The 23,621-nt window shown below is 40.8% G+C and overlaps 1 protein-coding gene across 3 annotated transcripts in view; it reads right to left on the minus strand.

The window, feature by feature from the left end:
• The window catches only part of UVRAG (UV radiation resistance associated), a 108,909-nt gene that overhangs the window by 47,619 nt on the left and 37,669 nt on the right, over positions 1-23,621 (minus strand). For all 3 annotated transcript variants that reach the window (XM_054207628.1, XM_054207715.1, XM_054207637.1), the window contains exons 7-12: positions 14,880-14,985; positions 11,418-11,544; positions 10,324-10,408; positions 9,772-9,859; positions 9,136-9,196; positions 6,885-7,050 (exon numbers count right to left, since the gene is read on the minus strand). In XM_054207628.1, the coding sequence (XP_054063603.1) occupies positions 6,885-7,050; positions 9,136-9,196; positions 9,772-9,859; positions 10,324-10,408; positions 11,418-11,544; positions 14,880-14,985 (633 nt within the window). The remainder of the gene's footprint in view (positions 1-6,884; positions 7,051-9,135; positions 9,197-9,771; positions 9,860-10,323; positions 10,409-11,417; positions 11,545-14,879; positions 14,986-23,621) is intronic.

A 23,621-nucleotide genomic window follows, 5' to 3' on the forward strand; every position in this document is an offset into this window, starting at 1 on the left:
CAGTGAAAAGTTATTTTTCACTTGCTTGTGTTACGGTTTTTCAGACTGCTTTGTTGCAAGCGGCTTATCTGTTACCAGGCTCAACGCAATAACCACCTTCCGCTGTAGTAAAATTAGAGTAGAAACTCTGATTTTCCCCCTTCTTCAAACACAGGAGCACGGCCACAGTAGTGAGGAACACTTTTAGACGACGTTTATTCAACAAGTGGTTTGCAAATGCTCCAAAATCACCTATGTGCCTGTTCAGCAACACTTAATCTCCACTTATTTACAAATACAGCTTGTCACACTGAAAAGAACTGAAATACAATGCATTGAGAAAGGTAATTTGGAAGCAGTCTTGTAGCAGAACTGGGTTTTGACATAAACTTTGCTTTACAGACCCGAGAAGTGAGACTTCTTACATCAGAACTTTCCCTGTCAGTAACTTAGATTGCATGACTTAACACTGTGTGAACCACATACAATATAATGGAAGTTTTCTTTATCGGTTCAAATAAGTATGTCTAAAACACAACATGAGCATATCGAATGAACTGCTTGATCAAAAGTGCAGATTAAAGTGTGATTAAAAGTACACAGAATCACAGAATGGTTAGAGTTGGAAGGGACTTTAAAGATCATCTAAGTTCCAACCCCCCTGATCTGGCCCCACTACTCTTAACTTTTCAACTTCTCTAAAATTTGGCTCCCAAAACTAATTAAAAGCATCCCAAACTGGGATAAAGCAGCCTGTTGGGTTTGAATTCAAGACCTGAGCAAGCCACGCAGAGACGACCGCGTTCCCCACACACAGTGCTGCAGCCCTTTGGCCCAGCACTTGCATGTCGGCTTGAGCCGTACAGAAGCTGAATTAGGATAAACTCACACAAGGCTTTACAGCCTTAAAGAGTCCAGAACTATTCTGAAGATCCAACAAGGGCACCTGTGTTTCATGCTTGATGCATTCTTCTGTTGCTACAAGACTGCCTCATCCCAATGAAAGATGACACGGTTTTTATTATTCATATCTTTGTACCTCCCACACAGGCTACAGCAATGAAAAAAACCTGGCCTTTAAGATTTTGGCACCCAGAGAATCACAGCAGCAATTCAAGTGCTGCAGTGCCTCTGCCATCTAAAAGGCTGGACATACTCAGACCTTGGTTCCAGATCAAGCCTGATGCCAGGAGATCTTCACAACCCTAGCTCAGAACAGCTAATTCTAGAACACCTACCTAAATTAAACATCAAGACAAGAAAAGATTAGAATCATGGAATAGAATCATAGAATTGTTATGGTTGGAAGAGACCTTTAAGATCATCAGTTCCAACCATCAACCTAACACTGACAAAAACCATCACTAAACCATATCTCTAAGCACCACGTCTACCTGTCTTTTAAATACCTCCAGGGATTGTGCCTCAACCACTTCCCTGGGCAGCCTGTTCCAATGCTTAATTACCCTTTCAGTGAAGAAATTTTTCCTAATATCCATCCTAAACCTCCCCTGGCACAACGTCAGGGCATTTCCTCTTGTCCCATCGCCTGTTCCTTGGGAGAAGAGACTGACCCCCCCGGCTACCCGCTCCTTTCAGGGGGTTGCAGAGAGCGAGAAGGTCTCCCCTCAGCCTCCTTTCCTCCAGGCTGATCACCCCCAGCTCTCTCAGCTGCCCCTCACAAGACTTGTGCAATAATTACAATCTTCTGGCATGCCCGAAGTTTGCAATAATGACAAAGTTGAGCTACAGAAAAAGACAATTCTGAAGTACAACTCCACATCACAGAAATAGTTTCTAGAAAATTACTTCAGGATCAGACCTATCACTTTTCGCTGCAAACACAGCTACGTTTGGATCATGTTTTCCATGAGAACACAGTAGGGCAACTGCCAGACATTTCCCAATGACAACAGAAGGTGTTCAGGCAGAACAAAAAGCATAATTTACAAAAACAAGCAGAATAGAAGTCATTCCAACTAGGCCAGTCAGGGAATTAACCATAAAACTCCCTACCATTGCTACTTAACACTATTCTTACTCTTATGCTACAGAGTGATTTCTTCAAAAATGAAAAATTCACAGATTTGTTGCAAAACTAACAAGTACTGTTGCTCAATACTGTTACTTTATACAGAAATTCAAGGAGCTAAAGCTATTGGTCCAGAAAAAACCCAAAAAATTAATTGTTCTCCATGATTAGTTCTTCTGGAGCTTGATTTCAGTCGCAAGATAGAGCTCTGGCAACGAAAGTGCTAAAGTTCAATTCTTCAAGTGTCCCCGATATCTAAACTGCAGGTAAATGGGTGCTGAGGTACATAAAAAAAAATTTAAAAAATCGTTAAGACACAACTGCAAAGAGGTCAGATGCCTTTGAAGGCAGAAGTCTAAGCCTGCATCACAGCTGCTTGTGTATCCTTCGGCCTGTTAGTGTCTGTATTTGTCAAGCCAAGTTGAATAAAAGACTTTAAATCTTTCTATAAACTATAAAATGCCAAGGAAACCTTTACAGTTCTTCACTGTTATCTCAGGTCAGCTAATGCCAAATATTCCTGCAAAAAAAAAAATATACCAGATTAGATCAGGCTTCTTCCATGACTGTCTAGGGCCTGTTTGGTTGGCTTTTTTTATTTTTTTATTTTTAAACTTTATATGTATTTTTGACCTTTATAACATTAGGTAGCAACAAGTTCAATATTTAAACATATAAACCAAGAAAAAAATAGCACCCCTTTGACAGCAGCCAACTCTGAAATGCCTGTACATCCTCCAGTAGCTATGCTAGAAAACTAGTGTTCTTTTTCGTCTTTTAAATACAAAACCTTTTTAAATCCTGCATTCTACACCTTCATTTTTTGCCCTTAACCTGCAATACGACTTTGAGGTGATTACTTTCTTACTACTGTTAGTTTTCTAACCCTCCCTAAACACATTTTGGTGGTAAGGTGTAGCATGAGCCAGAACAGACTGCATATAGTACTTTGATTTCTCTTTACTATTACTACAGAGAAACAACGTTAGCAAAATTATTTCTTGAAACCATCCTCCTTTCCAAGTTACCTATCAGGGAAGTAAGAGTTTCGGGATTTTTTTTTTTTTTTTAAAAGATGCAGTATTAATGAGAATGCAAAAATACAACAGAAGTGATTGCTCTGCGTGTGCATTTCATTTGTCCAGACACACGCAAGGTACCAGAAAGGCGACTGAACTCCAAAACCCGTTATTTTTCTTAAGGGAGTATATGCATTTCCAAGCTGTCTAACATGATTTGATGAAATGAGTGTTCTATTCTTAAATATTCAACTGGCAGGTTGTAGAAGTGTCATGTGGAGTTTCAGTTATAAAATATAGCAACTGAGCACAGCTTTGAGTCAACAGAGATGCCAAGACTCCCAAACAGATGGCATAAGTGCGCTTTACTGTACTCACTTTAAAACCAACAAGGAGAGTGATATTGGTTCAGAAGATTCAATAAGCTTCCAGACAGCAAAACGCGAGATATTTAGCTTGTATCGGCACTCAAAGAAGAGAACTGAAGGGAAGACTATCTAAAAAAATATGACAACAGCAACACCAATAAAGGCAAATTCACAAAGTATGTCTCACTCCAGACATAACACGCCTTATTTTGCTCTAAACTGCAAGCCATTCTTTCTTTAAAAGTCTGGGAGCAGACCAATAAAAGCATTACATGCAGGGCTTGACAGACAGGATCCGAACGTATCACAAATAGTTTAATCTCAGCATTCTTACTACATTTATGAGGACGCAATGAAGTGCTAGGTTTCAGTTCCACAAGACCAGTGCCAAGGAATTTAGGTGGTTTATTCAGCATGCGTGTGTGTTTGTCACAGGAGAGAGGAACACGCTGCTGTCCCAAGTAGCTGAAATTTGGGAGTTACGTATCCATCATTCGCTTTGAAATCTTTCAGACTCCAGAAATTTTAAGGAATGGTACTCTCTCTTCCTACAAATTCAATGCACCCTGGAGATGTTGAAATGGAGCACTAAAGAAGTGCCTTAATGAGATATTTAGTGAAAATTACGTTCTTGCCTTACCTTGGTGGTTCAGAAAGTCATGAAAAGTAGACTTATGAGAGAAAACTTACAGCCTTTTAGTAGGACCAAAATGATGTTGTGGAATACGGCAAGAGAACAGTCACTGAATAGGTCATAAACGCTAACATCTCTACAATTACTAAGCTGACTAAAAGTTGTATGCCACTGGCAGGTATTTTATACCTCATTCTACCTTCAGTAACGTGGCCAGACTAAGTTCTTGCCACAACCTCCTACTTCTTTTGTACGCTCCTAAGTTCCAACATAACAGGAACTGCAGCAGACAAAATGGAATACTTCTACAAGAGCCTCGAGATATAAGTGACCTGGATTAGCCAAGTAAAGAAATTAGTAGCAGATAAAGTATTTCCCAAGCACAACTTACACTCTGAAAGCTCTCAAAATATTTAACCAGCTTATAATAAGGGCTTTAAAAAGCTGGTAAAGAAACTTGAAAGTGAAGTAACACATTTATACAGTATAACATTAAAAACAAACACATGAAAATGCTCTCGAGTGAAAACATAAGCTATTCCCCCAATGTACGATTTTTAGAAGCTCTTAATATGGATCTCAGGACAACTCTGCAGTCCAAAAAACGTACAAAGCCAAGTAAAACGTTTAACCTAGTCAATAATCACGATGCTATGTGTTACAGTAAAGATTGTGCATTGGGAAAAACCTCACTAAAATTATTCAACAGTTTATGTTGGAGATTGAAAAGCTGCTAAAGGAGAGGTGATTGAAATAAAGAAATTTAATAATGCATGTTAATTGCTATGTTCAATCCAGTTAGGAGCAGGTGAGAAACATGAGCTATTAGTTTAGAAAGAAAACTGCAAGTTAAGACATTCGAGGTTTTCTATAGCAACCGAAGTCCTTCGAGAGTTGGTAGGATTGACTCTCCAATAGCTGGGAAGAGAAGACCTCAGGCAGGAGCTAATCCTGAAAAAATCTTGCAGAACACAGGTAAATGGGCCAGCAGGGATTTATATACTTAGCTAAGCTTTCTCCTTTTCAGAAATCTGTTGTGAAATAAAGTATTAAGTCATGAGGGTTTGGAAGGCAAGAGCCTGAAGGACTAAACCTTCCAATCTGTCTCAGACAACAGGAAATTGGTTTAATCTTTATACACCCACACACAGGCAGCTCTACTCCTCAGAAATTTGTTTTCCAGATACAAGTGTTCTCGTTTGCTAGCCTTCTGAAAGCGATGTACGGGAAGGAGGATGATCATATGCTTAGAGAAGTAAACTGAAGCAAAACAGATTAATGTTTCTCTTAAGTTACCCAGGAAGTGTTTGGACAAGTTATTAAAGTGGTATCAAAATTAATTTGCAAGACATAATTATAGAATCATATTTCATTGTGTCAAAACAGGAAGACCTCAGTGAATTTAACTCCTAAGGCAAATTACCTCTGCTGTCCTGCAAAGGTCATTGAGCCTTAAAGAAGTCAGACACTTCCGAGCATCCCAATCCTGTCAAATATGCACAATAAGACCCTTCCGTCTTGATTTGGACTATTAGGAGTGTTAAGAGTGTTAAAATATTATAGCATTTTGATTGCATACTTTGCATCTACAACTCCCTGAAAGGAGGGTGTAGAGAGGTGGGGGGTCAGTCTCATTTCCCAAGGAACAGGCCACAGGACAAGAGGGAACAGCCTCCAGTTGTGCCAGGGGAGGTTTAGATTGGATATTAGGAGAATTTTTTACACCGAAAGGGTTACCAAGCATTGGAAGAGGCTGCCCGGGGCAGTGGTGGAGTCACCATCCCCGGAGGGATTTAAAAGCCGGGCAGACGTGGTGCTGAGGGACATGGGGTAGTGGCGGTTTTGTCAGTGTTGGGTTGATGGTTGGACTCGATGATCTGAAAGGTCCCTTCCAACCTAGATGATTCTATACTTCCAAAAACAAGATGGTTTGTTTTTTTTTTTCCACAAATCCATTTCCCCTCAGCCATTTCCTTTGCTCCTTTTTCAAACCGTGCCTATGGAAAACACAAAGTCACCAGTGCTGCAAGCCTGGCTCTGCAGCCTTCCATACCCGCATGGGATCAGAGCGCAGCAGCTGGCCTCCCGCAGCTGGTCAGCGTCGCATTCCTCTGAGTTCTTGGGGTTTGCAGACCACAAAGTGGGGCTTAACCAATAATTGCCGCTATTTTCATACTGGAGCACACAGGTGGAAGGACAGGGGGATAACAGGCCAAGCGCCAAAACGCCGGAGAAGGCATTCAGAGAGTGAATTTAAGGACAGCAAGATAGTTTCCTAGTAGCACAACAACACAAGGGTAGCTACATGTTGAAAGACAACGATTACAGAACAAATTAAGAGCTCTTCATTGGATATTAAGTTGATTTATAGTAGATAACAGTTTACAATGCTCTTTTTCAATTGATTAAAAACCTCTGCATTAAAGAAAGTTCAGATACTAGATCTACTCAATCAGATGAGATCCAAGGAAGATATTTTTCACTATGAGGGTGGTGAGCCCCTGGCCCAGGTTGCCCAGAGAAGCTGTGGCTGCCCCATCCCCGGAGGGGTTCAAGGCCAGGTTGGACGGGGCTTGGAGCAGCCTGGTCTGGTGGAAGGTGTCCCTGCCCAGGGCAGGGGGTTGGAACTGGATGATCTTTAAGGTCCCTTCCAACCCAAACCATTCTGTGATTCTGTCACAGAATTCCAACATGAGAAACTCAAACACCTGTCCCATGGTTCCTGAAAGCATGAACAAATAACTTCAAACTCTGTGCCCCTTCAGACTACCCAACACTGTTCAAGGGGGTTTTTTTTGTTGTTGATTTGCTGTTTTGAAGAAAATACATAGGCATATTTCCAACATACTTACTCTCGCTCTTTCTCCGTCAGTTTGTCATTGATATTATCTTTGATTGTAGACCGGGAGCCCTTGTGAATGATAGGATACCTGAGTGGCACTTGTAAGAAGTAGGATATCATCGAAACCAAGTGAGCGGTGTAGCCCAGGGCAACAGCGATGCTTCCATCATCTTTTGCTGTCAATAACAAAAAAAAAATAAATCCATCATTTAATGAATTAGATCTCACTGCAGGCTCAGAAGTTCATCCTCATTGCTTAGACAATGATACAATTAATGAAGCTATCAGAAGTTGTAACTTAAGAATAGGTGCGAGTCAAATAAATTTCATTTTTACAATAGTTTGCAGTTCACTGTATTTTCCTCTTTCATTAAAGGGCAATGTAAAATGGGTGACGGCTTGTTCCCCTTCCAATTTTACACTTTCAAAGCTACAAGTTACTATTCTCAACATTTGGCTGGATGGGGGAGGGTAAAAAAGAGATGGGAAAAGCAAAACAAAATTCCCAAGACAAAATTTAAGTCTTAAACTTTCTGTATTTCTCTAGATGTAGCTGACATGTATGAGCGGGGTCAGGGAAAAGCTGCATTCCTCCATAACCTTATTCATTAGTGAGATCAGTTGGAGAGACACCGACCCCAGGGTATGAACTCTGTTCTCTGCCAATAACCGGAAGAACTTAGATTAACCCATTGTTTTAAAGTATCACTTTCAATTTCACATTTAAGGTTTCAATCTAAAGCTTCACCTGCCAGGAATACACACAAGTCCAGCAATTCAAATTACATCCTTTAGCCATGTAAGGGCTTTTCCTTTCCGTTTTCTTTTTTTTTTTTTTTCCTTTTTGTAAATGAACACACCAATACAAACAACATGACAGAGTCGCCTCTTCTGAGGCACAAGGGAGTCCCAGGAAATCAAATAGAGGACCTTCTACGAAAGCTGATAATGATGTTCAGCGACAGCTATGAAATCATACTCAGCTCTATTAGAACACAACACGATGTATGGATTTAAAAGTTACAGCCCTTTCAAAAAGGATTTTGTAAGAAGTCTTCAATATTTGCAGCAAAACTAGCTTTTTAGGGAATATTTTTAAAATATTGTTATTTACTAAGAGTCTGAAACAAGATACACAGACAGCTGGTTTTCAAATTTAGCTGAATATTTCACGAAGTTGAATGCTTAGCACTTCTTCCTCATAATACAATATTTCTAGATTCCTTGATAAAAAATTAGTAATTCTTTTGTAAGGAATTAATACCTGTAAACTGAAAGTGGGCCAAAAAGATGCAAATATTCACTGATTTCTTAAGAATTACTAGACTGAGTTCATTACCTCATTTAGTGCAGTCAGGAAAACAAAGCAATAGATTGACTTCTGTCACATTGACAAATTCATTTGTTTTAAAGATTGTCCCTCCATTATTCTAGCATCCAATATACATGTTGTTAGCACAAGTTAATTCCTACAGGATAGTTTTACAGAGTTAGACAATTGATTGAGGTTTCTGCCCAAGAAACTGCATGCCTTGCAGAGTGAGCAAGCAACTCACGAGGATTTTAATGAAGTTCCAATTAATGTCAAACATTTGTAGATGAAAGCATGCAGTTACCTGTACAACAGTGTCAGACAGGCATATTATATATTTGCTTCTGCAATAGGTTGACTGTAGACAGTTAAAGTAGAAGCTGACTTGTAAGATACTCCATATTGTCAGGCAGCTTTAAAGTCTTACTTAAACAAGATATTTATTTGGCAAGTTCACCGGCAACTACAGCAAACTGAAAGGGGATTTGTGCATATTGCCCCATCAAGATTTATGGACTGAAAATAGCCACAATGGAATTTCAGACACAAATATTTTCCAGAATCACTAAGTTTGGAAGGCACCTCTGGAAATTGCGTAGTCCAAGCCCCCTGCTCAGAGCAGGGTCAGCTACAGCAGGTTGCCCAGGACTGTGTCCGGTTGGGTTTTGAGCATCCCCAAGGATGCAGAATCCACAGCCTCCCTGGGTAACCTCTGCCAGAGCTTCAGTACTGAGTCATAGAACACAGAGGTACTTTTCTAAAAGTCAACAGTAACTTCCTTTGTACTAACTAGGAAATAGAAATAAATAATGATTGTGTAAGTTTTCTTGTAGTCTAGACCTTTCCACTCAGAAATTTGGATCCTAAGCTATTGCTATCATTTTACTTAATTTTAGGACGTTTAGAAACAGTGTCAACTGTAACAACTAAATTAAGAGTATCCAGCTACCTTGAAAGTCTTCAGAATTAGGAAGCTTGACTCCACAAACAAAGTAATCCTTTTGATCATTCTGTAAGTTTAAAAATCAACAATGGAAAGTGAGAATGGAACAATAACATCCAGAACACAGAAACCTGCACAAAATCCAGTGACAACAATGCATTTTTGTAAAGAAAAAGCTAAATATTTAATGAAACCCAGACTGACTTTGACATAGTGTTTTAATCCACATCTCAATTCAGAAATAAATGCAACCTTTTTAAAGTAGGAATAACTTCATCTTAATCAATTCATTATATAAAAGGTTTTGGAGCTCAATATTTTGACATCTGTTTATGTGCATTCCATTAAAGTTCAGCTAGCCTACTGTCAGGGTTACTTTATATAATTGTAAACAAAATGGAAGGTATCCATTAAGTTACAGCTACAGCCATTCTACTTTTATAGCGGAGACTATTTACTGCTGGCATACGTTCTCTCCCCAGAAGGTTTCCAATCTAAGGACCAAAACCAAGAAAAAGCTGGAAAAAACAACATGAGCAAAGAGCAAGATTCATCACGAATAAAACACGAGATTTACTCGCAGTGTAATAAATAGGAAGTTCATTTCACATCAAGCAGAGTTTTAGAATGTTAAAAACGTACCAGATCAATAGGGTAGATATAGGATAGCTCCGATAGCAACTGCTTGCATCGAATAGTCTGCTGGGCGTTTGTCTTCAAAAACAGTTCTCTTTGGGGAAAGAGATCCCAAAACCATTAGTTTCTTCCAAAGCTTTAAGTAAAGGTAGCAAGCCATTGTATTCCTTCTACATCTTCCCAAGTATCACCTCCCCTCCCTCAAAAAGCTAGGTAATTCCACAAGAAGACAAGCTAACTTTTTGTTTTCAGTTATACCTCGTATTATAGGCATATTTTGACAATGACAATTAAGTATTACAAAGCTGTGTTTCACCAAAACAGAATTAAAAGCCCTATCACTCTCTACACCTGCCACCAAGTATCTATTTTCTTATCTTCTAGACTTGCCACTCTTAATTTTCACTTTAGATATCTACAAATTGGAGCAAAGATGTCATAAAAGAAGTTTTGGGGTGACATTAGGAAGGATTTGGTGCCAGGAGTCCCACTTCAAACAGCCTACTCCCAAGCCTGTTATTTCCTTTCCAGATGCAGAAAAAGCATAGGTCTTTTTACCTCTTAGCAGTGCATTCCTTTCTTAATTCATGCAGGGATTCGTTATGCTCTTGAAGTTTCTGGTATTCAGTCTCAAACGCATTTTCTAAACAACGTGAGGAATCAGGAAAAAAATTAGTATAAATTTTCTTAGTTATCTGAACTTTTAAAAGTAGATACTGACACTAATGTTGCCAATAATCCTCCATTTACTCTTAGATGCCCATTTTCCACATTATACTGCCAAACTGGGGAATGACAGCGCAGGAGGAACACAAGTCTTCATGCACCAGATACACTATACACTATTCACCAGCCAAATACAACCAATAAAACCTCCTTCTCCTTTAATAGCTGTTCCCCTCATGTCCACAGTGGTGGAATAAATCAGTTAAGGCATCTTAATACTTGCAAAACCAGAATTCAGTAAATGGCAAAAAAATATTTTCATTTTCACTAGTGATTAACCACTAAATCATTTAGCAGTGATTATTTTAGACTCAACTAGGTATTAAAGAAAAAATAAAGAAAAATGAAAAGTCCTGCAACAATCAAATATCCCTGTAGCTTGGTTGCTGTTGAGCTCCAAAGAGACAGTGATACAGCATTTCACTATAGGACACTTCGCCACTAAAACAAAATACCAAGACGACTGAGAATTTCACCTTTCACGTATGTAATAAGCTACTAAGAGGGATTTTTGTCTTCTAACGCTTAAAATTAGATCCTAATCACAGGTATAACAACATCCCTCCTGACATTATGACGTGCCTGCATCAAAACACTGTTTACTGCATTACAGTGCAGCTCTTCTGATTTTCTCATAAAATGTTAATTAAGCACAGATTTAAGATTGCTTTAGAGAGGTGTCATAGTAGAGAAGTTACTTAGAGACAGGATACCAGAAACTGCTGTCCAGAATGCAGCGTAACAGATGGTGAAGGGATTATATCTGCCCGCACGCTTCAGATAAAGAAAAGCACAAACATTAGAGCCAGACCGAAAACAAAACATCACCTTCATTTTGGTCCCCATGATAACAGCTAAGGCTACTACTCTTCTGATCAGCAGATTATGAATATCTGCAATAGAAGCAGTAACGATTCTACGCGTACCTCTGTCATGCAAAGTATTTTTCTCCTTATGCAACAAGGCTACTTCTTGACCAAGGGCCTTCTTCTGCCTCTCCAGTTCATTACGTAGCACCAGGATCTTCAACTGTAAACATTCACTCTCCTTTTTCTAGTGGAAGGAAAACAGATTTAAAAAAAAAATAGTAAGTTTTTCTGCACACAAACAGTTCCACAAAAAGGATGATGGAAAGGAAGGGAAAAACAGGGCAAGATTAGTGCCTGCCAAACGAAAGGCTGAGCTCTTAGATTACCACAAGCAATAGATTACCAAAGACCCTAATCATTTTGCTGCTTTGGAGGAGGAGAAGCTCATCTGTGTCCCACAGCGCTTGTTCCTCCTGTGGGATGCATCTCCTCTGTTCAGTGATGCAGCCTGGCCCAGGGCAGAAATTCAGAGAGGAAGGAGAGGTGGGAGGAAGCTTCCGCAGGACAAGTACACAGAGACTAACTGAGCAGCACGACGAGCATTCGGTGCCTGGCAAAGGCTTCAGCAACAAGAGGGAAGATGAGCAATGAGAAGTCTGTAGAAAAGTCTGGAGAAAAGAAGGCTCCAAGGAGACCTTATAGTGGCCTACCAGTATCTTAAGGGGGCCTACAAGAAAGCTGGTGGGGGACTTTTTAGGATGTTGGGTAATGGTAGGACTAGAGGGAATAGATTAAAACTAGAGATGGGACAATTCAGACTGGACGTTAAAAAGAATTTCTTCACCATGAGGGTGGTGAGACACTGGAACAGGTTGCCCAGAGAGGTGGTGGAAGCCCCATGCCTGGAAGTTTTTAAGGCCAGGCTGGATGGGGCTCTGAGCAACCTGATCTAGTGGGAGGTGTCCCTGTCCATGGCAGGGGGGTTGGAACTGGATAATCTTTAAGCTCCCTTCCAACCCTAACAATTCTATGATTCTAAGTCTCTACTGAATTGAACCTGAAAAAAGGTTGGAAAGGTCTGAGCTGCACTATTAGATCCCATTCCCAGCTTTAGGGTGATGAGGAAAAAAAAGGATAGAAAACACATAGCAGGAAGCAGATTACATCATTATGCACAATTATTAAAGAAGGGATCCTTCAGATAAAGTTTTAGGATTTGTCCTTTACCGCCTCTAAATCTATTCCCGTGTTTAAAAAGAATCTGGTTTTTTGACGCACTGTCTCCACCAAGAAATCGTGCTGCCATGTGTGTAGTGAAGCAGAATTTTCTATTATAAATAATGGGTTTTGGTGGTGGTGGTTTGCGGTTTTTTGTCGTTTTGGGTTTTTTTGGTGGTTTTTTTTTTTGTTTTGGGGTGGGTTTTTTTGGGTTTTTTGGTTTTTTTTAAATGAATATCTGCCATGTTGAATAGATACTTGTTGAGAATAACTGGAGACAGATTCAAAATGGTAAAGAGAAGTTACATCCCTTCAGTCCAACTACATCCCTGACAAGAGTTCAAAACCTGAAGGGGCAGTCAGAGGTACTCATGAGCGACTCTTGTCTAAGTTCTACGAGACACCACCACTTTGTGTACCTCGGCCAGCTTTCACTTTTTCAAGCGGTTAATGGAGATAATGTTACTTCAACACCAGCTGCCTGAAAAAAAGCTCTTGTTGAACTCTTCCCTCCACTTCATATTCGCTTCATTTACGCATGTATGCTCAGCCTTCTGGTTCAAGACTCCAGCAGGAAACATGACTCAATATTAAGGAATGAAACCATAGTTCACACATTTATAAAGTGGAATGGAAGGCCAAGAACAGTTTCTACTATTAAAAGAAAAATAAGTAATCGTTTCCTTATACCACAGACAATGGTCGCTAAGAAGTTGCATCACGTGTACGATCATTGCCTTTTTGGTGTTCTTCATGGAGTTTTGCTCACACATAAAGGAAAAAACCTTTGCATAGAGGGACAAGGATATCCATAACTGGAAAAAAACCTTCTAACAGCCAAGATACCAGCAGAAGTCAAAGCAGCTCTGGGTTGGAGTCACTCGTAGGAGATGTTATATCGCCATTTGTTATGGTTTTAGAAAACCCATAACAATTTATTGTCATTCAGACAATTATTCTATCACCCGATGACCCCTCCCCACCCAGAAAGGGGAACCGGGGAAAACAAGGAATCACGAGGGGTTGAAATATAAATAGTTTTAATAGGATAAGACTAAATAACTAACAATAACAACAAAGAACCAGTATTGATCCTGATACTAATACAAAATATACAAGAATTATCGTCAGCCCATTCTCTCAGCAGGAAGCTGTGCACTCCCAGCAGGGACAGCCAGTGTGGGACACTGCGAGCGCTGCGGCTTCAGGAGGAAGGGAACGGCTCAGGGGTCCAGCACCAGGGCAAGGAGTTCTCTGGACCACAGCCATCAAGGGAGAGTCGAACTACACAGCAAACTTCCTAATTTATATTGAATGTGACCTTCATGGTATGAAATAATCTTGTTGGCCAGTCCGGGTCAAAAGCCCAGGCCTTGCTGCGCCTCACCCCCTGCACCTGGCAAGGCTCAAAAATGTTAAGACCTTGAATCCCATGTAACCTAGCTGACTATAAAGTAAATATTTTCCCAAATTCAGACACTAGAGTCTTCTAATACAGTTTTCCCCAGCATTAGAAGAGAAATCAATCCTGTGTCGCTCAACCCAGGACACCCTGTAAGGGAGCTGACGACTTTGCTCCTTTGTCTGTAATTAGGGTGGGTAAAGAAACTCCCATATTTCCATTTTTCAAACCCTTAAACAGTTTGGCACGTCTGGAAATTAGCTGAGTACTCCCAGTGCAGGAATCTACCTTAAAGGAATAAAGTAACACCACAAGTTTGTCCTTTCCTATAGCAGACAGGTGCCATTACCAATGTACCGAAGTCACCACAGGCCACTCTTGTTCTGTCAATTCACTGCTTTGAACTGAGCTCAGCCTTTCTGGCCAGAAAGTAGAAATTAGCACTGATCCCCTTTCCAAAAAAGTGTAAGAGGACAGGCAAAACAAACTGTCAAAAGCTATTGAAAGATCTAATACAATTCCTGCTTAAAACGGATGCGTCATTTGAGTGACAGCTTTCGCACTAATTCTGTTCACCCAAAGGGAGCAAGGAGCAAGAAGATACAGCCAGCAGGTTCACCCCACTAAATCCACCTCAGGTTCCTGTCAAGATTTATCTAAATCATTAAAAGTTTGGTTTTCCTGATAAACCTCTTTCATGCACTGTGCAATGTTTATGCTTTTACAGTGTAAAAGCAATTATACAAAATAAAGGCTAAAAAAGGGTAAGAAATCAACCCCAGTAAGACACACAAATTTAAAATCCATTACGCTTCTGAGATGAGCTCCCATTTGAAATAACAGGTTTAAATAAAGATTTCAAGTTCAAGTGTTAAAAAAAACAAACAAGCTTATGGTCAAGACATCAGCCAGATGCTTCAGCAAACCTGTAGAATACGGTTTTAAATAATCCAACTTACCAGTTCGTTGCTTGTAGATGTACATCTCAGCTTTTCTTCAATCTCCCTTCCTATCTTCTGAACAGTTACCTGAGTCTGTTTAATTGCACACTGGGCTCTGTGAAGCCTGTAAGGAGAAGAGAAGTTACAGCTGTACTAAGGGTTCCCCACACGTGTCCTAACAATGAATGCAGCAACCGTCTCAAAACCAGCAGAGATAATATGGAATCAGATTTTCAGTTTCTGTTGTGAAATGAAACAAAACGTTAGGAGAGGAATCATAACTTGCACAAGTTATAAATGAGCACCCAAAGCAAACAAGCAAGTCTCTAAATTCAATCAAGTACCAACTTGTCCTCTTCATTTGTTAAATTCAATAGATGTCGATAAGGCAAAGCTGTAGGTGAGAGAGCAGGTAATTATAGGGATCTCATGTAACAATTAAGTCATAACACAGTTAACATCAAGACAGATACATACACGACAGTTACCAGGAGCATTGTTAATGCAGGCCAGCTTTTAAAAAGTGCAAGTAACCTTCAGATAACACACAGCTACCCAGGTCAAGAGCATGAACCACCCTTCAGTATCCCCAAACATGCCATGGGCCCTTCTGTAACAAAAGTATGGGTTTCTTAGACGAATTGAGTTTGAAGTGGGTAGGAAAAAAAAAAAAAAGATGCTGATGTGTTTCTGATCATTCGCCCTGGCTTCAGGGTGAAGAGGAAAAACTGATTATTTGCCATGTTCATTGGGGAGGGAGAAAAAAAAGGCAGAGGAAAGCAATGGCAAAAACAGGTCTATTAACGTCTATCTTAGAATTAACATGGAGTAGGATTTAACACATTTATCAGAAAAATCATCACAGTTGGTCTGCAGTCATACACTATGTCTTAAAGTGGGCAAACTCAGGCTTCCTTTTCCCATTCATAGTTTCACTACTAACAGCTTTTTCTTGTGTAAGGACATTCTTCAGGCAGCCGTGCTGCTGGGTGGAACACCTCACTCAACTGAGGTCTAGTTGGAACAGCAAAACTATGATCAAAACCTACCGTATGACATTAGAGCTTTGCCAGGCAAACATAATGGAAAGACCAAGCCCAATGCACGCTTTAATGAGCATCTCTGCTTTGCCAGAATTAAAAAACCTCTGCCTCTTCATGGGAATGCCTAATTTTACTGAAGTAAGGCTATGAATTTGCTGTGAGCCAGGGACCAAAGCACTAGAGCACATCGAAGAGGCTACTCGGCTCCTTTCCTTTCACATTCTCTAAACTCTTCCAGATTTATAAGCAATTGAGGCATTGCTATTTGAAGTTCTTGGCTGATGAGCTTTAATGGAGTACTGCATGCAGCTCTGGAGTCCTCAGCACAAGAAAGACATGGATCTGTTGGAACAGGTCCATTGGAGGGCCACGAAGATGATCCGAGGGCTGGAGCCCCTCTGCTGCGAGGACAGGCTGAGAGAGTTGGGGATGTTCAGCCTGGAGAAGAGAAGGCTCCAGGGAGACCTTATAGCGGCCTCCCAGTACTTAAAGGGGGCCTACAGGAAGGATGGGGAAGGACTCTTTGTTAGGGAGTGTAATGATAGGACAAGGGGTAATGGTTTTAAACTGAAAGAGGAAGATTTAAATTAGATATTAGGAAGAAATTCTTTACTGTGAGGATGGTGAGGCACTGGAACAGGTTGTCCAGAGAAGCTGTGGCTGTCCCATCCCTGGAGGGGTTCAAGACCAGGCTGTATGTGGCTGGGAGCAACCTGGTCTAGTGGGAGGTGTCCCTGCCCAGGGCAAGGGGGTTGGAATAAGATGATCTTTAAAGTCCGTTCCAACCCAAACCATTATATGATTCTATAATGGTCTGTAGGCAGCTAGACCAAGATAACCAGGCTACATCCTTCAAATATGAGCAACCACAAAGCATTACTCCTCACACCATCATCCCATCTGAACTCATCAGCACATATTACATATTGGTCAATCAGTGCGAGGACAGTGCCCAAGGCACCTGGCGCAGCAAACAGATACAGGAAGAGGAGATTATACACGGACAACAGAGAGCAAGCAGTGCTAGTAATATTAAACAAGGTTATTGTGATTTAGGACTTTTACATGGCGTTACTTTAAGTGAATACATTTAAGTCATCAGACACCTTCAGTTCCTTCACACTATCACTTCTCCTAAACACCACTCTCTGTAACAGTATGATTTGAAACAAAAATCTAAGTGATTCCTTTGGTTTCTTTAGAGCTTCTTGGATTGCTCATACCACGAGCAGCCCAAGAGCTTTTTAGGGGTAGCTGTACCCCATCCAAATCACATCTCACATAGCATGGCTCTGCTGGCTATTGCCAGAGGTAAAACTGCTGAGGCCAACAGCACCAGGTCACCCAAGTGCTTGGTCTCACATCCCTAATGGAGTTCTGAGACCTCCTGGAAACACTTATTTCCTACTGGGAACTACTACTTATAGCACCCACCTTCCCAAATGCATCTTGAGGCTGTTAGCTATGTAACATAGGGTTACGCAGGTCAAAGCCAAGGTTTGCTGACCATCCTGAACGTCTTTCGGAGCTCTGCTGTCACATTATACAGCACGGTCTAAGTTTCCTACTTCAATAGTTTCCAGCCTGCTTCCTTCCAAGAGTCTGGAACATTTTCTTTCCAGACATAAGAAAGCCTTACCCAAAGCTAAAACTTACAGGTAAAGAGTAATAACTGAGTGACACTTCCCTTTCCCTCCCCTTCATCTAATTTTATACTGGAAGAACATTTTTAATTTAGTCTGGTATGTGATTAAGAAAGAAATTCTACAAGTCTTCACATCACACCATGCAGGTTGCAAAATCTGGCTGCTGAAAAGTGGTTTACTCTTTGAAAAAGCGTTTATGAAACTGATAAATCATTAATGACGATTCGCCACGTCATTCCTCACAGCGATCCTCAGCTAACAACCTCCAAATTTTATAACGGCTTCAAGTTCTTCTGCCCGTGCCCAAGTATAAGGAACAAACGTCTATTCGGGATGACTTCTCAAACCAGTACATACCTTAGGATACTTCAATTTGGTGACTCTATATCTAAAGGTATATTCCTAACCTATAAAGACTGACACACAGAACAATTCAACCATCAAGTCTATTTTAAATAAGAAATGGTTTTCTTTTTAAGCTAAACATCATTCAGGCCTTTCTTACAACATAAAAACACCCCACAGTTAAACTTGGCTGCCTTGATGCCAAATAGTGTCACTTACATTGAGTTAACCAGTATCAGTAACTTTTCTTTCTTGCAATCCCAGTATGTTCACTGTTGTTCCGAGAAGTTTAAAATGGTAACAGTAATATCATGACCACAGCCGAAGTTAAGCCTTCCAAGATTAAAATTTTAGGGACTTCATGTCACAAAAAGCAGCAACTATCAACAGAAATCTCCTGTCCCCAGCCAAAAAAGCCCCCACAGCACCCACATGGAAATCTTTGGCCATCCAACAACAGGAGTCCAAACTAAGCCATAATAACATCAGCACTGAAATTTTGTCCATCATTTCTGCCCACAGAAGACAGACTTTGGTGGAGGCAATTATGATTGCACCGATGAATGGAGATCAGCAAGTTCGGGCCATAAATCTGGACTAAAATTTATGTATAACGAATGGAGAGAAATTTCAACATTAATTGACCTCATATTGTTTCCATTTCTAGTCTGAATGCAAGTACAATGCCACAGCCTAAAGTTAGCACAATTTGTGCTTTGAGTACAATCCGGCTGAGTTTAGTAATTGACAGCGATGAGCCAACTGATGCCATAATCTATGTTCTATCAGCCAACATAGGATTCCTCCTAGATTGTTCAAGAAGGTTTTTTTTTTTTTATGATTTATTATTAAAATTAGCACTTCTATAGCACTTTAAGAGCTAATTCAGGGCTTCAAGAGGCCACTGGCCTGCTACCAAATTTCCTTCGGCAGTCAGGAAAGCCAAGCCAGTTACAGCAGAAACTCAAACCTTTTTAAAGAGATAATTTAGCCAACAGTGTCGTCATCCTGTGTCTGCAGGCTGCTCTGGTGTCTCTGCAGCAGCTCACAGCCATTGTCAGCCAACAGTGGAGTAATACGAACGTTAAGCGTGACAGATTTACTGCTGTTGCTTGGGGCCCTGAGAGCTGCCGTGCAATTGTCCAGCATCAGGTGAGTTCCACGCTGCTGCCTGGGAAAGAACTGGAAAGCAAAACAGACATTAAAATTCCTTACCGCCCTAATATAGTTTGGAGGTGGAGATCCACAAAGGTGCTGTTCTACTTCCATTCCCATATCACCTGCTTTCTGAGATGAGGGAGACTAAGAGGAAACAAAATACTTTCCCTTCCTTTGGAAGTTTAAGAGACAATGGGACAGATACAAAAAAAATTAGCCATGTACGGTAAGCAAAGACCACTAAAAGCTGCATCCCTAATCAATCTACAAAGAGCCAGCAGGGAAAATTTCAACATCTCTTCTCTTCAATTGATAGTTCCCAAGTTGCTGAAATATGGGATATTTGGGTTGTCTCTTCAAGGCTTTTCTAGTCTGACATAAATTTGTTCCCTCTATCCCCCCAAAAAGCCCTACCTTCTATCTTGGCTGTGAGATTTGAAACAATTCTAGCATACTATGTCCTATTGATCAAGTCCACCTGGGTACTGACTTGGAGGGAAAAAAAGGTTGCCAAGTTTTTGTCTTCTTCACCACGACATGATTTCTTTGCCATAACATCCTTGCCTTGTCTGCAAGATCAAGCGGTTTTCCTCACTTCCCCAAGACCACACAATCCAGACGTCCAACATAACTTGACTTCACACTAGGGGAACGTGCTGTAACAATGTATTTGCTCTCTTTCAGCGTGCAGTACGTTTGAGGCGATGTTTGAAGGTTCAGCTGAAGCTCTTTCCTTTAAGACACGCTGCAGTATCCTGCAACTGAGGTATCCCTCTTGGTCATGAATTAGTCTAGTGATTTAGTAGTTTATACAGCAAGTTCATTCCTGGCTGCAATCTTTAAAAAAACCTGAAAGCTGGAGTGTAGTGACAGTTGTGCCTATTAAGCTAACATATGCTTATATTTACATTAATGAAAGAGTCTCAGCTTTATTAGACATTTGATACACGATTTTGTAGTTCTATCATACACTCCAAATATCTATTCGCTTCTATCAGACACATCTGGATTTTTCATGTACGGAATTTTAAGCCATAAATACATCAATTGATTACAGCAGTCAAATAATACAGCTACTTCTCACAAGAGAAATAAATGCCTACAGTCTTATTTGCCAGAACAACCTTAGTTTACAATGAGACTAAATTTAAACTAAGAATTACTACCAGGGATTTAGAAAACAGAACAGAACACTTCTGGCAATAAGTGAGATGTAGGATCCTGGAAGTAAAATACCCAAACCTATTATTAAAGAAAAAATAATCCAAGACTTTCCTATTAAATTCCAAAAAAAAATGGAATGCACACTACCTTACAACAGTCCAGAAATTAGATTATGGAGAGTGCCAGCCAGCTATAACATATATTTTACATAGCCCCTTAAACCATCATTTGCTACATCTGCTTTCCCACAAGAAAAATTTTTCTAATTTATAATCATATACTCCCTTTCCCAATTTCCTCAGAAACCTATACCTACAATTTGTCAAAAGCAGATGTAGGGCGAGAGAAGACAGTAGGGAGTAAGAAAAGAATGAAATGCAAGTCTGACTTGTTCATTTATGGCATTAAACCTCTACCAGAGCCAGCGCTGTAAGAAACTCAAACAGGACAGTGCTGTTGAAGCACAGACACTTTCCATCATTCTTTCAAACAGTTTTAATTTGAGTCTTATAACACACAAATTACGTTTTTGAATAATCAAGTCCATGCGGACACTGCAACACTGGATGCTTCGAGCTATTTGCAAGTGGGGAAAAAAAAAACCCAACAGGTCTATCAGACTGGCAGCAGGGGAGGTCCTGGCCTCCAGCATGAGGAGCATTTAAAGAAGCCAGCTAGTATATAGGTCACCTTCACAGGGCATCAACAGAAGAGAGTCTTGATGTGAAGCACAAACAATTTTTTTCCGGAAATTAAGTCACAAAACCTGAGATGTCTCTAGTCCCCTTATTCATAGAATGGTTTAGGTTGGAAGGAACCTTAAAGATCATCTAACTCCAACCCCCTGCCCTGGCCAGGGACAACTCCAATTCAAAGATTTGACTGTGATGCATGGCAAGGGATTTATGGCTTGATTTTTTTTATTCGAAGAACAAACATATTCGTGGCAAATAAAAAAGGATATTTCTTTTTGTTCTTTATACTGGTGCTTACCAGTTTGTGATTACAGAAACCTTGCCGCCAGGACAACCGACACAATCACATTCAAGATGTTGTATATAGCAGAAAGGTAAGTTATATGCAAATACGAATTTCTGAAGGGCATAAATATGTAAAGGTGACTCCTACCAGGACAGTGACACTGGTATAATCCAACAGCCTTTTGCTGACGTGTAACTTGCCAACAGATCTTAAGATTCAATTCTTGCTCTGAGACAGTGAGCGAGGCTAAGACTGGAGCTCACCACACAAGTGAAAAGGGAGATGCATAAATTCGGGTTGAATGGGTTACAGGCTCCACCCAAAAAGGGAAACCGCTGCTCTCAAGTTGATTATGTTCTTCCACTGGCAGTCCACACAACCGATAAGGTGTTTGTGACAACTGAGTCTTACCCACCGGAGGGAGGAGGAGGAGAAACATCAGTCAATATTCAGGTGACTCATTTTTTCGAGCTGCACACCACTGCACTTTTTCCTGGAAGCCATCCCCAAACTCAAATCAAAGTTTACTTCCAAGGGAAGGTGCAATTCTGCAGTTGAAGTAGAGAAGAGAGATCTCCCACCAGGCAAAAGGCTGGTCATTAAGGCTCACAGGAGTATTCCGCAGCTTCTCAGTCATATATACCTTCCCCACCCTGCCCTGCTTGGAATTCTCATAGAATTGCCTAGGTTGGAAGGGACCTTTCAGATCATCGAGTCCAACCATCAACCTAACACTGAAAAAAACCATCACTAAACCATATCCCTAAGCACCATGCCTGTCTATCTTTTAAATCCCTCCAGGGATTGTGACTCCACCACTGCCCTGGGCAGCACGTTCCAATGCTTGACAACCCTTTCAGGCAAGAAATTTCTCCTAATATCCATCCTAAACCTCCCCTGGCACAACTTGAGGCTGTTTCCTCTTGTCCCATTGCCCGCTCCTTGGGAGAAGAGCCCGACCCCCCCTGGCTACCCCCTCATTTCAGGGAGTTGTAGAGAGCGAGAAGGTCTCCCCTCAGCCTCCTTTTCTCCAGGCTGAACACCCCCAGCTCCCTCAGCCGCTCCTCACCAGACTTGTGCTCCAGACCCCTCACCAGCTCCGGTGCCCTTCTCTGGACACGCTCCAGCACCTCAATGGCTTTTTTGTGGTGAGGGGCCCAAACTGGACACAGCACTTGAGGTGGGGCCTCACCAGTGCCCAGTACAGGGGGACCATCACTGCTCTAGTCCTACTCAACTCACTGTTCCACGTTCACTATAATCTTTGCCCAGGCTGAAAGATAAAGCAATTAGCTGTATCGTTCTTATAACCATATCCAGGACAAAGTCCTAACAAAAATAAACAGGAGCACCAATGCCATTGCTCACAAAATCCTCCTTCTTAAACACTTGCAGGTAACTGTTAGAAAGTCATTTAGTTAAGTGACACGCTCTGTTTTTCATCAAATCTAATAAAGCCAGAAATACGAGAAGGAGTGGGTCATGACTTCTAATCTAATTGAATATTGCTTCACTGATATGGGCTTTTACATGCCGTCACAAATAAAGAAGAACGCTATTTTTGAAGTTCTGCACAGTTCTGTGTAATTGCTCTCTTAACAGTGCTCTGAAACCAAATCTGATCAAGAACGAGCAACATGCCTATCACACTTACGCTAAAAAACTGCCACTGTAGCGGTGTTTTATTCCATATGGCATATTAGGAAAGCCAAAGATAAGAGTAGCAGCAGAAGACTACTAACCCTGCAGCTAAGTTAACATACAAAAAACCCCACCTCTCTCATGCTTCATGGACTGTTTCAACTTGCTATGACCCATGCCCCTCTCTTCTACAGATTTTGGCAAAAGTCAGGTTTGTAAATTGATTCCTCTGATGATTGATTAGCATCAGTTTCCATATAGCTTAGCACCACACAAGTTCAATGCCTGGGAACAGATTTGTCTGAAAGTTTGATTCCATAGATCAAAATCTCTAAGGAACATCTCAAAAAAAGAAAAATTCAGATCCCAGTTTCCATTCTCCATCGTTGCTTCCCAGGAAGACACTACCTCACAATTCCAACCCACGTGGTTTTTAGGCCAAGAGAGATGACACTTGTTATACCGCTCATCCATTTCAGTACTGCTTACTGAAGTACACAGAGGCACTCAAGAGGTCCGATTACAGTTCATATTTATTTATCCTGGCCTTAGGCCACCTGGGTTTTCATGTCCAAAGCCAAGGGGATGCCTGCCTTGTCTTGGCTGCCTATACAGTATGGAGAGCCAAGTCTTCCAGGTGGAAATCTTTCCCAGTTAGAAACATCAAGCCTGGCCATCACAGAAAAACAACGACACTTATCACTAGCAAAGGGAAGTTTTAGCAGAGGAACTTACTGATTTTACAAGTCGGGCTAAGAAGAACCCTGCTACCCATTCCACAC

The sequence above is a fragment of the Rissa tridactyla genome, chromosome 1, assembly GCF_028500815.1.
Source record: "Rissa tridactyla isolate bRisTri1 chromosome 1, bRisTri1.patW.cur.20221130, whole genome shotgun sequence".
Classification (NCBI taxonomy): Eukaryota; Metazoa; Chordata; class Aves; order Charadriiformes; family Laridae; genus Rissa; species Rissa tridactyla.